We start from the raw sequence: 17,650 nt of genomic DNA on the forward strand, positions 1-17,650 counted from the left end.
AACTCTTCTGTATGTCATAATGACCAAAGGACATGCTGCCTTTTGAAGTCAGATAAATACAGTCAATTACCGGACCAAACTTGTAAGTCAAGGACTCTAACTATGAAAAATGTTAATTGTTGAAGCTGGGTAACAGTACATGGGGATTCATTATACTATTTAACAATTTCTGCATATGTTTGAATTTTGTATAGTAAAAAGCTTTTTGAATTACATATGTTAAATATAAAACTTTTATATATTAAGTTATACATATAATTTAAACATAGGTTTTAAATTATATAATTTAAACATAGGTTTTAAATTATATAATTTAAACATAGGTTTTAAATTACATAATTTAAACATAGGTTTTAAATTACATAATTTTAAACATAGGTTTTAAATTACATAATTTAAACATAGGTTTTAAATTATATAATTTAAACATAGGTTTTAAATTATATAATTTAAACATAGGTTTTAAATTATATAATTTAAACATAGGTTTTAAATTATATAATTTAAACAGGTTTTAAATTATATAATTTAAACAGGTTTTAAATTATATAATTTAAACAGGTTTTAAATTATATAATTTAAACATAGGTTTTAAATTATATATAAAATTTAAACAGGTTTTTAAATTATATATCTTATATTTATGAAATATATGTGTTATAAACATATAGAATAACTAAAAGCACTCAGAAGAGACAAAAAAAGGGTAGACTTGAATAAATGGAAAGACATCCCATGTTCCTGGATAAGATGACTCAACATCATAAAGATGTCAATTTTCCCCAATAAAAACATCAATAGTGGCCAGGCATGATGGCTCATGCCTGTAATCCCAATACTTTGGGAGGCTGCACATTTTGGGAGACCGAGGTGGGCAGATCACTTGAGCCCAGGTGTTTGAGATCAGCCTGGGCAACAAAGGCAAAAGCCCATCTCTTTCTTAAAAAAAAAAAAAAAAAAAAAAAAAAATACAAAAACTTAGCCAGGTGTGGTGGCGCACACCTGTGGTCCCAGCTACTCAGAAGGCTGAGACCGGAGGATCACTTGGGCCCAGGAGGCAGAGGCTGCAGTGAGCTGAGATTGTTCCACTGTACTCCAGCCTATGTAATAGAGCAAGACTCTGTCTTGGAAAAAAAAAAAAAAAGCCAGGCTCAGTCGCTCACGCCCGTAATCCCAGCACTTTGGGAGGCCTAGGCAAGTGGATTACTTGAGGCCAGGAGTTCAAGACTAGCCTGGCCAACATAGTGAAGGCCCATCTGTACTAAAAATACAAAAAATCAGCTGGGCCTGGCAGCACATGCCTGTAATCCCAGCTACTCTGGAGGCTGAGGCAGGAGAATCGCTTGAACCTGGGTGGCGGAGGTTGCAGTGAGCCAGGATCGTGCCACTGCACTCCATAGCGAGACTCTGTCTTTAAAAAAAAAAAAAAAAACCCACAAATGAAAAACACCAGTAGTTTTTTTTTTCCAGAGCTACACAAGTTGAACATAAAGTTTATATGAAAAATATGTAAGAAAATCCAGGAAAACCCACAAAAAGGAGTATTTGAGGAGGGAAGGTAGACCTACCAGATATAAAAACATATTATAAAGTCTACACATTGTCAGGTGCAATGGCTCACGCCTGTAATTCCAGTACTTTAGGAGGCTGAGGCGGGTGGATCACCTGAGTCCAGGAGTTCGAGACTACCCTAACCAACATGGTAAAACCTCATCTCTGTTAAAAATGCAAAAAAATTAGCCAGGCGTGGTGGTGCGCCCCTGTAATCCCAGCTACTCTGGAGGCTGAGGTGGGAGAATTGCTTAAACCAAGGAGATGGAGGCTGCAGTGAGCCGAGATCACACCATTGCACTCCAGCTCGGGTTGACAGAGTGAGACCCATCTCAAAATAAATAAATAAATAAATAAAAATAAAGTCTACATAATTACAACCGTGTGATTCTAATGCAAGACCAGTGGAACAGAATATAAATACCAGAAAGAGGTTCAAACACACATGGAAATTTCATATATGGTAAGTGTAGCATTTCAAATCACTGGGTAGAAAAGTTAATAGTTTTTAATGAATGTTGGGACAAGAGAATAGCCATTGGAAAAAGATTAAATCAAATCCACACTTCATGCTATATACCAGAGTACATCAGAATAAAATACTAATGAATCAGAAATCTAAAAGAGTAAAATGAAACCATATAAGTAACAAGAGAGTAACAGAAGAGTGTATTCTTTTTGTAACTTTGGAGTTAGGAAAGCGTTTCTAACTATGATCCCAAATCCAGAAAGGTTTAAAAGAAAATATTGATATATTCAAGTACATAAGAAGAAACTGCATGACAAACCCAAAAAGAATCACCATGATGTAAGTTAAAAGATAAGTGACAAACTGGGAGGAATATCATATCTCAAAGGCTCAATCTCTTGAATATACAAAGAGGTTCTGAAAATAAAGACAAAAAAGACCAAAGTCAAAGAGAAAAATGAGCAAAAGATATGAATAGGAAATTCACAGAAAAGTCACCCTTATACGTTAAAAAGGCAGAGAATAAACTAAAACTACTCTTAGATACCACTGCCTCACAGATCCTTAAGTCTGACCACACACTCGACAAGCCTGCAGAGAAACAGGTATTCTCATACCCTGTCCATGGTTACACCTTCTACAGAAGGGAATTTGGCAAATATAACAATAGCATATAACTTTTTTTTTTTTTTTTTGAGATGGAGTCTCGCTCTGTCGCCCAGGCTGGAGTGCAGTGGCGCAATCTCGGCTCACTGCAAGCTCCGCCTCCAGGGTTCACGCCATTCTCCTGCCTCAGCCTCTCCGAGTAGCTGGGACTACAGGCGCCCGCCACCACGCCCAGCTAATTTTTTGTATTTTTAGTAGAGACGGGGTTTCACTGTGGTCTCGATCTCCTGACCTCGTGATCCGCCTGCCTCAGCCTCCCAAAGTGCTGGGATTACAAGCGTGAGCCACCGCACCCGGCCAACAATAGCATATATACATTCACCTTATGTGTCAGTGATTATACTAATAGAAATCTATTCTAAGATGCACTTTCATAAAATCAAAATAACACATACATAAGATTCCACATTGCAACATTATTTGGAACAGCAAATGACTGGAAACCAGTTCAAGTGTCCATCAATAGCGGACTGGTTGAAAAGCCCATAGTTCATCCAAATAGGACAGTACTAAATAGCCATTAAAACGGAAATGAGGAAATCTCTATGTACTGTTGTGGAATGATCCCCAGGATATATTAAGTTTAAAAAGCAATGTACAGGATAAGACATATGGAGTATCCTAATTTTTATTTCAGAAGGAAGTTAAAAATATATAGAATTTTATCTTCACAAAAATGAAATCAGGATAATAAACCATAAACCAATAATAATTATTATCTATGGGTATGGGGGTAAGGAGATACAAATGGAAGCAGACTTCCGAGTATACATTTCTACATAATTATGACATTTATAAGTATTATATATATTCAAAAAAATAAAAAGGAAAAAAAAATCCCAAGCCCTAAGCTAAAATAAATGGAAACAAATGAACCTAACTATATGTCAAATGGTAACAGAACCACAATAAAAAATTATTCTCAGTGATTTTTAAACACCAACCATTTTATAATCTTACTGAAACATATTCAAAGGACAAAAAGAAGTTCCATAAAATCTTAAATTTCACCCAATAATTCTATTATTAACTGCAAGACTTTTTTATTTTTTATTTTTTTTGAGATGGAGTTTCACTCTTGTTGCCCGGGCTGGAGTGCAATGGTGCAATCTCGGCTCACTGCAACTTCTACCTCCCAGGTTCAAGTGATTCTCCTGCCTCAGCCTTCCGAGTAGCTGGGATTACAGATGTGCACCACCACACCCAGCTAATTTTGTATTTTTAATAGAGACGGGGTTTCGCCATGTTGGTCAGGCTGGTCTTCAACTCCTGACCTCAGGTGATCCATCTGCCTCGGCCTTCCAAAGTGCTGGGATTACAGGCATGAGCCACCGTGCCTGGCTGACTTTTTTAGATTTTGATGAAGATAAGGCAAATAAATTATACTGTTACTGTAAATAAAATATATGCATATAAATATTTTTAAAAGAAAATCCTGTAATGTCAAATTATTATTGAAAATATGTGAATGAACTCAACTGAATCAGGTAAGTATCACCAACAGATACTAAAAATATTAGTTAATTAGTTATTGGCTGGGCATAGTGGCTCATGCCTATAATCTCGGCACTTTGGGAGGCTGAGGTGGGAGTATCATTTGAACTCCAGTTTGAGATCAGCCTGGGCAACATGGTGAAACTCCGTCTCTCCAAAAAATTAAAAAATTAGCCAGGCATGGTGGTGCACCTTGATCCCAGCTACTTGGGAGGCTGAAGCAGGAGGATCACTTGAGCCCAGGAGGTCAAGGATGTAGTGAGCCGTGCTTTTGACACTGCACTCCAGGCTGGGCGACAAAGTGAAGGAAAAAAAAAACCAAAAAAGACGTTGTTGAGAAACAGGATATTTGGAAGTTGCCAGTGTCAGCCCCAAAGATTACTTGCTAAGTGTCAAGAAAAACCCTATTTTTCAAAGGAGAGATCCAGTGGTCACCACCTTAATTAAGTGATCACACTTCCCATCAGAAATACTGGAACAACCTAATATCACACACCTCTCAGTTCAGCAGTGGAGTGGAAAGCATTTGGACATTTTTATCTTGAGAGGAATGTGTGTGCCACACACATACACTCTCAGCAAATTAAAATAAGAGGCCCGGGTATCCAGTTATAGTTATACTAATTATCTGTACAACCTTGGCCATACCACTTAGTCTTTCAGATATCAGCTTCTTCATTTATACAACAGTAATTTTATGAAAGATTTTAAGACCCCTATAGTTTAATCGGCAATAAAAATTACATTATTCTATAGTTCTAAGAATGTTTAATTGGTCTTTTGTTCGCCTTATGTCACTATTGGAAAATCTATTCATTAGATCATTTTCTTGCTCTTTCAGTAAGTAGCATAAGAAAATTTAAGTCCAACAAAGCAATCCTCCTGTCCCTACTAATTTTTGGTTTCTTCTCTACTATGATGCTATCTTAATATAACAGTCTCACAGATGGGAAGCCTTCCAGGATAAAAGGAATTGCTGAGTCACCAGATAATTTTAGTGAAAGGAAAAAGAATCGATTTTTACACACATCTTAAAAAGCATTTACATATTGTTTTCCTACACTGGAAGCAAAAAACAGAAATGCTGTATGTTGTATATTCTTAAATTTGCTTTGTAGCATTGTTTCCTTTTCAGTCTAAGGAGAACTGAAAATGGTTAAAATTTTAAATTATGCTTAATTTCAGTAAATCCTAAAAATACTCTTATAGATGAAAAGACAAAAGTAGCATGTTTCTCTGGAGAGTGTCCTGGCTGAGACTTTTAAAAGGCTTAGATATATGTTTTGTTCATATTAACATCCCATAAAATCTACTGCTAAATATCTTTGGAACTCAGTTTCCTCATTTATAAAGTGAAAACACTATTTATCCTCATTGAATCACTGTGAAACTATGTAAGATTTTAAAAAGTGAAGTAGCCAAAACAGTGATGGTCACAGTTGAACCTCAATTACTTTTTAATGCCATGAATGTAAAAGAGGGAATAAATTTAGTTTATTAAGTTACAAGGGGTGAGATTAACAGTGTTCTAAATGCTTTAAGACAGCGAAAAGTTGTTCAAATTCTTCCCATTCTACCTCTCCTTTCCCACTCCCTAGCACTCCGCCTAAATCCCCACACAAACACAAAGACTTATCCAAATAAGGAGAAAAATAAAAGATTATCATCAGGAATTTCCTGCTCTCCCCCGAGCTTCCACGTACACACTTCTGCTTTTTGCAAAGAAAACAGTGAAAACTCGGCTTAAGTTTAGTTTGTAGCCTTAACAAAGAGTCCAGAGCAGTCTCTTAGGCTGCATCTCAGGTATGTTTTTGGCTAGTGTACCCTGTCAAGTCATTTTTTAGCCTAACTAAAAAAAAATTAAGTTATTAATAGAAGTTATGTTATTATTTGAATAACATACTGTATGAGAATATTTTAAAAGTTTTACATTGAATTAACATACAGCTCTGATTATGGTTGCTAAAAATAAAAAATAAATTTTTAAAAATAAAATTAAATAAATTTGTTTCCATAGAAAGATAATATTCTTCTATACTCAACCCATGCAGTCTTTGAATCCAAGGTTGTATAACATTAGATGTCAAAAGGAAATGCAAGATCGGGGAATCTTATTTATGCTCACTAAAATGAGATTAAAGGGTTGGAACACTAATTAAACAGAACTATTTTTACATACAACTTTTACTAAAAATTATTATACAACTATTCTCAGGTCAGTAAGTAAAAAAAAAAAAATATATATATATATATAATAAAAATATATATACAACCAATTTCTATTTACCATCTAGAAACTTTTTTTTTTTTTTTTTTTTGACGGAGTTTTGCTCTTGTTGCCCAGGCTGGAGTGCGATGCTATGATCTTAGCTCAATGCAACCTCCACCTCCCGGGTTCAAGCAATTCTCTTGTCTCAGCCTCCCAAGTAGCTGGGATAACAGGCGTGCACCACCATGCCTGGCTAATTTTTATTTTTAGTAGAGACGGGGTTTCTCCATGTTGGTCAGGCTGGTCTCAAACTCCCAACCTCAGGTGATCCGCTCGCCTCGGCCTCCCAAAGGCTGGGATTACAGACCATCTAGAAACATTTATTTTTATTTTATTTTATTTTTTGAGACGGAGTCTCGCTCTGTCGCCCAAGCTGGAGTGCAGTGGCGCGATCTCGGCTCACTGCAAGCTCCGCCTCCTGGGTTCACGCCATTCTCCTGCCTCAGCCTCTCCGAGTAGCTGGGACTACAGACGCCCGCCACCACGCCCGGCTAATTTTTTGTATTTTTTAGTAGAGACGGGGTTTCACCGTGGTCTTGATCTCCTGACCTCGTGATCCGCCCGCCTCGGCCTCCCAAAGTGCTGGGATTACAAGCGTGAGCCACCGTGCCCGGCCTAGAAACATTTAAAGATCATTCTCTCTTAATCTCTAAACTTTCAAACTGATGTTTGTAAACTGGTTTCGTTTCTGATGCTTTTTTGTCCCAGGGTTCACCCTCCATCTAAATAATCAATGCTGTTCTGATTTCATGACTTAGTGCTTTTTTATTAATTTGGTGTCCCACAGAGGTTGTATAATCCTTCTCAATAATAACAGCAAATATGTAGAGAGAACTTACTATGTACTGGGAACTATTCTAAGCATGTTGTATAGTTTTTCATTTAATGCCACAATAGCACTATGAGGAAGATTCTATTATGCTGCCAGTTTACAATTTAGTAAACTGAGACTCAGAGAGTTGAGGGAACTTGCTCAAAGTTAACAAGCTAGCGGTAAAATCCATGTGCTCTGACTACAAATTCAAGTTCTAGATGATGACCCCGTGCTAATCCTCTGCTCCTGCTACAACGAAGAGCTGGAAGAATAGTGCTGGGACTCAGGTTTACTTTCTGTTTCTTAGGACAACACTGAAAAGAAGTGTCCATGCCTGCTCTGCTTATTTCCTTTTTCTAAATATACCCAATAGGGCTAATTTGGGTACACGAGAATCAAAATTCTTGCTATTGAAATAAAAAAATGTAATATGGAAAAGTATATTCAAGTAAGCCCCACATACAACACTTTCATTTTATATAATAGAAAACAGAAGTTGCATGTAAATAAAATCAATTCAACATATATTTATTGAGAACTACTACGTTCCAGGTACTTGGGATAAGTCAGCGAATAAGAGAGATTAAGAATCTCTCCTTAGTAGAGGACTCTAATATACAAAATAGATAATAAACAATATAAAAGTATGTTACATGGCATTATCAGTATGTAAAAGTCTGGTTAAAAAAATAAAAAATAGGGCCAGGCGAGGTGGCTCCCACCTGTAATCCCAGCACTCTGGGAGGCCGAGGCAGGTGGATCACAAGGTCAGGAGTTCGAGACCAACCTGGCCAACATAGTGAAACCCCGTCTCTACTATATAAAAAATAAGGTCAGGCGCGGTGACTCAAGCCTGTAATCCCAGCACTTTGGCTTTTACGGAGTAAAACTTTGGCTTTTATTGAGTAAAACAAGGCTGGAGGGTTTTATGCAGAAAAGTAATAAGATCTGACCTTAGGCTACTATTATGTTGAAAAGAAATCAAGAGGGGACAAAGACAGAAACAGTATGATGGGTAAAGAGGCTACTGCTAGGCCAGGTGTGGTGGCTCATGCCTTATAATCCCAGTACTTTGGGAGGTTGAGGTAGGCAGACTTCTTGAGCCCAGGAGGTCAAGACCAGCCTGGGCTACATGGCAAATCCCCATCTATATTTTAAAAAAGAAAAAAAAAAAGGCTATTGCTATAAATGATGACTCAGATGAGGATTATTGTACTCTAGCTGGTGAGAAGTGATTAGATGGAGATGAGATAATAAACCTTTTTGGAAATGTTAAGTTTGAGATATCCTGAGAAGTAAGAGAAAGAGGAGCTTTAAGGAAAAGAAAGTAAGGAAAAGAAAGTAAGGAAAAGAAAGTAATCATCTATCGCAAATGCTACAGACAGGTCAAGATGAGGACTCAGATTAGCAATTTAAATCAGTAGTGACCTTGATATCTTCCAAGGAGTTTTGCTACAAAGGAAAGTAAAAATGGAAGCAGTAGGTGGTAGAACAACTGGGGGCCAAAAAAGAGTAAAAGACTGGAACAGAGATTTTAGCTGCTACCCACCCAGAGAAAAGACAGAGTATGAAGTTTAACTTTGATCAAGTTAACTGCCTGATTTAAAAAAAAAAAAAAAAAAAATCAAGACTCTTCGGAAGAAAGTAACAGAATACAGTCTCTACAATGTATCACTTAAGATGTTTAACTTGTAATCCAAAATTACAAAGAAACAAAAATGTGCATCATCACACATGAAAATTAGCAGGCAAAATTCTGAAGTGGCTGTACTGTAATTATGCTTAAGGATTTAAAAGAAAACCTGCTCAATGTAAAAGAATAGGAAATCAAGAGAAAACAGAGATTAAAAAAACCCAAACAGACCTTTTAAAAATAAAAAATATAGAAAATGTTTTTAAAATTCATTGAATGACTCTAACAGATTAGAAGTTGATAAAAATCAGTGAACTTAAAGACATATTAATAGAAAGTATCCCATCTGAAGAAAACAGAAAAAAGACTGGGAAAAAATAGAGCCTCAGAGATATCAAAAGCTCTAAAATATACATAATTACAATCCCAGAGCCAAAGAGAAGAGAGATGGGCAGGAAAAAAAGTTTAAGAAATAATGGGCCAGATTTTCCCCAAATCTGGTTAAAAAAAAAAAATTAAAAAATTAAAAATAAAAGCATAAATTTAAAAATGCAAGAACCCCAACAAATCCCAAGCAGGATAAACCGAAAGAAAACCGTACCTAATCATGTCACAGTTAAACATCTGAAAACCAAAGATAAATAATCTCAAAAGCAGCAAGAAGAAAATGACACATTATACCTAGAGGAACAATAACATAAATGAATGCTGACTTCTCGTCAAAAACAATGGAAGGGCTGGCTAGGCAAGGTGGCTCACGTCTGTAATCCCAGGACTTTGGGAGGCTGAGGTGGGCGGATCACCTGAAGTGAGGAGTTTGAGACCAGCCTGGCCAACATGGTGAAACCCTGTCTCTACTAAAAATACAAAAAAAAATTAGTCGGGCATGCTGGCACACACTTGTAGTCCCAGCTACTCGGGAGGTTGAGGCAGGAAAATCACTTGAACCCGGGAGGTGGAGGTTGCAGTGAGCCAAGATTGCGCCACTGCACTCCAGCCTGGGTGGTGACAGAGCGAGACTTCGTCTCAAAAACAAACGAACAACAACAACAACAATAAAAATGAAAGCCAGAAGAATAGGAATGACATCTTTAAAGAAAAAAAAAAAGTCAACCAGAATCCTATCCAGTGAAAATATCCTACTGGGATGAAAGCCAAAAACAGACATTTTCATCTAGAGAAGTTTAAGAGAATACATCTTTAGCAGATCTACACTAAAAGAAATGCCGTTCTTTGGGTTGAAAGTAAATGAGACCAAATGGAAATGTGGATCTTTGGGAAGAAACAAAGAGCAATGAAAATGATAAGTAGGTGGGTAAATATGAAAAATATAATTTTTCCTCTTAATATATTTAAAATACACTTGACTGTTTAAAGATCTGAGGGCTTAGAAATCAGCCTCAGACGTGATTTCTCCTTTCTTATTCCCCCCTTCTATATTAACAGAAAAATACAGTACCTGTTTTAGTTTCAAAAAGAAATTTTCAGTAGTACTGCGTTTGCTAAAGGGCCAGAATAATCTTTCATTAGGTGAGCAAACGCGGACTTTTGTCTCCAGGAGAAATCGAACAGGCTCCTGTACTTCTGTTATTACCAAATCTACAGCTGTGGTCATAAACAGGACTTTATCTAAACAAAGAAAGAGAGAGGCTGAAGAGGTAAATCAGAAACACAAATATATTTGCTCATAAGATTCCATAAAAACTATTACTTTTATTATAAACTTTCAAAATACCTTAAGTGAACCATCAATTAAACGCGTAAAATAATTAGACAAATAACTGGTTTCAAAAACAAATTCCATATTGAGAATTATTTTAAAGTAACTGACAGTAGTATATACTGTAAAGCTTTTAAAACTGTACTGTCATCAGGAGACCAAGGCAGGCAGATCAGTTGAGCCCATGAGACCAGCCTGGCCAACATGGTCTCTACTAAAAATACAAAAATTAGCCAGGTATGGTGGTGCATGCCTGTAGTCCCAGATACTTGGGAGGCTGAGGTAGGAGAATCACTTAAACCCGGGAGGTGGAGGCCGCAGTGAGCCAAGATTGTGCCACTGCATTCCAGCCTGGGTGACAGAGTGAGACTCTGTCCCCCCCCAAAAAAAAAAAACCAAAAAAAAAAACACCACTGTACTGTCAGATTGTTCCGCACAAGTGGCATATGACTTCTTTATGTCACCCTTATCAACACTGAAACTTCTCAACTTTTAAATTTGGTTAACAATGGTATTTGAATGGTCTGTTTGTATCCTTTAACTATTTATCTATAGTGCTATTAATAACAAAAAACTGAAGGGGGGAAATGCTCAATAAGGGGCATTTATTAAGCAAATTACATTTTCAGAATGGGATAATATGCAGCTATTAAATGCTATTCAAAGAGCATATAAAGTATCTTCCAGATACTTTATGCATAGAGTATTTGAGGAGCTACACAAGAAACTGCTAACAGTGATTCCTTTGGGATGGAGCCCTGGGGACTGTGGTAGACTCACTTTCCCCTATAAATCCTTTGAAATTTTTAACCATTTATGTGCATGGATTACCTCTGTACAAAAATAAAACTTCCAAGTCTGTAAGTAAATAAGCACATAAATAGAAAAGAAAAAGGGGAAGGAAAAAATGAAAAAAAGGATGGAAAAGTGGGAAAAAGTGATACTTTGCTTATAGGTCAAATTTAATAATAAACTGAAGAACTATTCAAATTCTTTGGTTTCAACAGAATTAGGTAAACACTGGATATTGGTCAAAGAAGTGGTCCTTAGTTTTGCATCTCTTCTTGAGACTAAAATTTCTGTTCATGATGTCAACAATCTGTATCACCTTTAGGAGTTTCTTCATTTACAACTTGAAAATGTGGGGATTTTGGATTCCAGCTCCCCGTAATAACATAGGACTTTCCATCTGAACTTTTGCCCATAGATTCCTAGAAAAAAAGAGTAAAAATAAACCCAAATGCCACAGTGAGTGAACAACAGTTAACCCCCATCTTGCTGCCTTTAAAAACCAGAAGCTGCAAAAATATAAGAATATGGAAGAGGATATGTGTATGTGAATGATTATATTTACGGTAAAAAATGTGCCAATTATTTATGCAACTGTCCTGAAGTTATATGTAAATGCTTATGAATATCAAATTGTATACACATTAAGAAAATCCACAACCTAAATCCGATGTTGAATTCTTCTTTCACGTGAATTATCATCATATAATTTTTAGTTTTGAAAATAAAGATTGTCAGATAATGGGAATAATACTAATAACATCTACTATTGGTAAGATACATGACAGTCTATAAATAATTCTTTAATAAATTTTCTCTTTTGATTATCACATCAACTGTACTCAAATATTTAAACAAGAATTTTATCACCACCACACAGTTAACAGACCAAGGCTTATCCAAAGTCAGACTTGTAAACAGCTAGTCAGGAAAAAGGAAATTATCTTATCTTTGTATATTGTTTTTATAGCTTACAAGAACACCTTCTTAAACATGTTTTAACACTAGATTCAGATGAGAAAAAGTGAAACAACCTTTACTGAGGAAATAGTATGTAACTTTCTCATAAAAATAAATTCTTACCAAATCTAATAAGTGCATGTCACTATTTCGTACATCTTTTCCTGGACTAAGCAGAAGACCAAAACACCTACAAAAAAAGATCTGACATAAATTTAAGAAAAAAGATAACACAAAAGAACATTTAAATTACGCTACTTTAAAAACAAATTCTTGCTGATAGAAAAGAGAACACATTAGAATTATCAATAAATTTGTGTTGCTAAAATAATAATCCTTGCTTCAAGATCAGCTAATTCTGTTTGCCTTTTATTACCACATAGTTGAAGAGAGCATATTAGCTCATTATTTATAGTAGCTATTTCAAAGTAATGAAGCACTAACTTCAGTAAACAAAATAATTTCCTAGGGAACAAAATACTTTGGAAATACATTTTTTAATACAGTGTAAAACTATGCCATTAGATTGATAAAAGCCAAAATTTATATTTAAGCTAAACTTACTAAAAATGCTTACCTTTCAATGGCAAGTTCTTTATTAGTTGTTTGCTGCACGTAGATGACAATCTTCTTATCAATGCCTTGGCGTAGTTTAAAGCACTGTCTGTCCTTATCTTTGGGAACTGCACTGTAGACCAACATGTTTCATTAATTTTGCAAAGCATTTTCTTGTCACATACTAGAATCATTTTTTTAAACAAAGACCTCAAATCTCTGATTCTTTTCTGTGCCTGGTTTGCAAATAATAACAAAAAAGAAAAAAATCATTGTACGCCTCGATGTGAAAATATCATTTGAGTCTAGGCACTATGGCTTACACCTGCAATCCCAGAACTTTGGGAGGCTGAGGTGAGTGGATCATTCGAGGTCAGGAGTTCGAGACCAGCCTGAGCAACATGGTGAAACCTCATCTCTACTAAAAATACAAAAATTAGCTGGGTGTGATGGCACATGCCTACAGTCCCAGCTATTCAGGAGGCTGAGGCAGGAGAATCACTTGAACCAGGGAGGCAGAGGTTGCAGTGAGCCGAGATTGTGCCACTACACTCCAGCATGGGTGACACAGCGAGACTATATCTCAAAAAAAAAAAAAAAAAAAAAAAAAATATGATATTTGCAGGTAAACCACTAAAGCATTTACAAAGCTAGAAAAATCACTCCTATGCCCCCTAAAACATAACCTTAATTTTCTCTTTTGTTGCTGTAAAGCACGTTTCATGGCATCTGACATACAGAACTCAAAAAAAGTATTCTTTCCTTTATATTTATCGCTGGGCTTTACAGATAGACTATTATCTCCTTCTTTGCTTAAATATGTAATGAAGAAAAAGATACTTGATCACAGATCTTTTGAGTTTTGAGTTTCAAAGCAAGGTATCTTTAAAAAGTAATAGAAATGAGGAAGATATGGCCAATAATAAGCTGTTGCCCAACACTTCCCTTAAGCACTGTTAACTTTGTTATAAACCAGTGTAATAATTATGAAATACTAACTAGTGATAAGGTTAATAAACATCAGCTTAATTAAAAAGGTAAAAATATTATTTTTCTTTTTTTGAGACAGGATCTTGATCTGTCGCCCAGGCTGCAGTACAGTGGCACAATCTCATAGTTCACTACAGCCTCAAACTCCTGGGCTCAAGCTATCTTCCCGCCTCAACCGCCAGGATACCTAGGATTACAGGTACATGCCACCATGCCTGGCTAATTTTTTAAATTTTGTAGAGATGGGTCTTGCTACGTTGCCCAGGCTGGTCTCGAACTCATGGGCTCAAGCAATCCTCCCACCTCAGCCTCCCCAAGTGCTGGGATTACAGATGTGAGCCACAGCAAAGTTCTTAAAATGACAGTTTAACAAAATAATCCCCTATTCTCCCACACACCACTTTCTCTAGCTCATTGTTCTCAAAGGTAAACATCTGTCTGTGGCCATCAGCCAATATGCAAAAAATCTAAATTGTATCTTATTTCTGTACAACTTTAAGATAATGGCAATAGAACCATTAGTAGCTACTGTAAATGGCTAGATGAAAGCTCTGAACACCTACTCAGACTTAAAGGTAGCCCTGAAGAAATACTAATTTGAAGAGCTTCTGCACTTTATTACTGTTGATACTAATTCAAGAACATTTTTGAATACTTCCATTAGAAAATCAAAGAATCTTAGCAAAGAACTCGAAAAATGTCAAAAATGTTCAAAGAAAATTTTTGCATACCAAACTGTCAAATATTTGTGACAGAATTTTCACCTATAAGGAAATGGAAGGGTCTCAGTTTTCAACTTGTAATAGATACACTGGTCTCTATGTTCTTTGGATGCTCAAGTAAATATAATCCCATTGTTTAGCAGTTTAAAACAACAACAACAGACAGAAAGTTGTCTCTGGTGTCCTGAATCTACAGGGCTGCAGTAACAGGAAGCAGAATGGAGAGTGTAATCAGTGGGTGTTCACCTCACTGAATGTCAGGGTCCTAGACTATATTTCTGGTCTAATAACTACATCATGTGAATGTATCCAAGTAGGGAATTTAGTATTTAATTTCTATTGTGTAAAATAAGAAACTGAAGTCCAGACTTAATTTCCCTGGGTTTACCTATAAATAAGCACAATATAAACTACCCAGTTTATCTCATGAGGATGGTTAGTGAATTAAGTAAAACAAAAAAGAAGTGTTTTGAATGGTACTTTGAATGAAAATGCTCAATTTAGGTCGGGCACAGTGGCTCATGCTTGGAATCCCAGCACTTTGGGAGGCCAAGGCAGATGGATCACTTGAGGTCAGGAGTTCGAGACCAGCCTGGCCAACATGGTAAAATCCTGTCTCTATTGAAAATACAAAAATTAGGCGGGCATAGCAGCACATGTCTGTAATCCCAGCTACTTAGGAGGCTGAGGCAGGAGAATCACTTGAACCTGGGGGGCAGAGGTTGCAGTGAGCCGAGATTGCACCACTGTACTCCAGCGTGGGTGACAGAGTGAGACTCCGTCTCAAAAAGAAAAAAAAGTATGAGACCCTGTCTCAACAACAAACAAACAAATGCTCAGTTTTCCCATGGGCAAAATGGAGAAGCAGGTTTCTAATGACAATAATTTAAAAATTGGCCAGGCATGGTGGCTCACGCCTGTAATCCCAGCAATTTGGGAGGCTGAGGCGGGTGGATCACGTGAGGTCAGGAGTTTGAGACCAGCCTGGCCAACATGGTGAAACCCTATCTCTACTAAAAGTACAAAAAGTAGCCAGGCGTGGTGGCGGGCACCTATAATCCCAGCGACTCAGGAGGCTGAAGCAGGAGAATCGCTTGAACCCGGGAGAAGGAGGTTGCAATGAGCCAAGATCACGCTATCGCACTCCAGCCTGAGTGACAAGAGCAAAACTCTGTCTCAAAATAATAATTTAAAAATTATACTTTTTCAGAAATGAGAAGAGCATTAATTATTCTCATCATACTTTTGTCTATATTTATGTTAAGGTAAAACCATAGTAAATCTTGTGTTGTGTTATACACAAATATGAGTTGGACAGGGCATAAGTAATATCCATAAACCAACATGTTTTAGTACTCTATTTAACATTTAATTTCTACTTTAAAAATTTGCTATTAATATTATACACAATATGCTGGAGAACATTCATGTTAATAATTCTTTGAAAACTTCAGTAATTATTTCTGCAGATACATTCCCATACCTATTACAGAATTACTGGATAAGAGGAACCGCATTTGACAAGTTTAAATTTGACAAACCAAGGTATATTTTGCTAGGATTTCATACATCTAAAGTACTGTTGTGTTAACCTAATATATATAGGTATAATAATTATTTCGGTATAAAAATTATTTAGGTATAATATTTAGATAAAATAAATAGGTATAATAGTAAGTATTTTAGGTTTTATATAATAGGTATAATTATACAACTATTACATAATTTATATGTATAATATATAATTATTATTATGCCTAAATAATATGTTTAACCTAATATATTTAGGTATATTGATCATTATACTTAAATAATATATTTAAGTTAACACAACAGTATTTATTATAAACCAGAAATTCAGTAAAGCCATAGCAAAAGGAAAACAAAGTCCTAACAAACGTGAAAAGCAAATCTGACCATCCAGGGATTTTCTGTAATAGCACTTTGTCAGTATGCACAAATAGAACAGAGATGTTTATGATCATTCTATCTTGAATATGCCTGATTTCAGAAGGAAGGGAAGTTATACTGATACTTCCAAGGGATCTTAATCTTTCCTATTTAATAATTAGAATTTACAGACCAAAACTACATAAATATTTTCAATAAAGCAAAAAAGGCCAGGCATGGTGAATCATGCCTATAATCCCAGCATTCTGGGAGTCCAAGGTAAATGGAACACTTGAGGCCGGGAGTTTGAGACCAGCCTGGCCAACACGGCAAAACCGTCTCTACTAAAAAATAGAAAAAATTAGCCGGGGATAGTGGCAGGTGCTTGTAATCCCAGCTACTCAGGAGGCTGAGGCACGAGAATTGCTTGAACCTGGGAGACAGAGGTTGCAGTGAACCATGATCATGCCACTGCATTCCAGCCTTGGTGACAGAGCAAGGCTCTGTCTCAAAAAAAAAAAAAAAAAAAAAAAGGCAAGAAAATATATTTAGTTTAAAGGTTGCTTAACAAGGTAAAAAAACTATTTAAAATTATACAGATTATAATTTTCACTTTGCAGGGCAGGAAGGTACACTGCAGGAAGGACTACCTCACAGCATTGCTTTGAGAATACAAAAAGCCAGGAATGGGTGGCTCATGCCTGTAATCCCAACACTTTGACAAGCCGAGATGATCACTTGAGACCACGAGTTCAAGACCAACCTGGGCAACGTGGCAAGACCCCGTCTCTAGAAAAACTTAAAAAAAAATTAGTCAGACATAGTGGCATGCATCCGTGGTCCCAGCTACTCAGGAGGGTGAGGTGGGAGGACTGCTTGAGACCAGAAGGTTGAGGCTGCAGTGAGTCATGTTTGTACCATTGCACTCAAGCCTGAGCAACAGCGTGAGGTGTATGTCCAAAAAAAAAAAAAGAGAGAGAGAGAGAATATAGAAATGTATCTAACTAGAAGGCACTGAGCACAATGAGTTATACTTTACTCCTCAAAGTTTAAGCTGCACCGTACACTAAATTGGCCACCAGATGGCATGATAACTCCAAAGTCTGAAGAAAGACTAAGAATTATCCA

The 17,650-nt window shown here is 36.4% G+C and overlaps 1 protein-coding gene across 6 annotated transcripts in view; it reads right to left on the minus strand.

Annotated features, from left to right (window-relative positions):
* The window catches only part of RABGAP1 (RAB GTPase activating protein 1), a 174,721-nt gene that overhangs the window by 96,615 nt on the left and 60,456 nt on the right, over nucleotides 1–17,650 (minus strand). For all 6 annotated transcript variants that reach the window (XM_055271164.2, XM_055271165.2, XM_063635987.1 and 3 more), the window contains 4 exons: nucleotides 12,943–13,053; nucleotides 12,489–12,555; nucleotides 11,725–11,827; nucleotides 10,356–10,525 (listed from right to left, as the gene is read on the minus strand). In XM_055271164.2, the coding sequence (XP_055127139.1) occupies nucleotides 10,356–10,525; nucleotides 11,725–11,827; nucleotides 12,489–12,555; nucleotides 12,943–13,053 (451 nt within the window). The remainder of the gene's footprint in view (nucleotides 1–10,355; nucleotides 10,526–11,724; nucleotides 11,828–12,488; nucleotides 12,556–12,942; nucleotides 13,054–17,650) is intronic.

Source organism: Symphalangus syndactylus, chromosome 3 (genome assembly GCF_028878055.3).
Source record: "Symphalangus syndactylus isolate Jambi chromosome 3, NHGRI_mSymSyn1-v2.1_pri, whole genome shotgun sequence".
NCBI lineage: Eukaryota > Metazoa > Chordata > Mammalia > Primates > Hylobatidae > Symphalangus > Symphalangus syndactylus.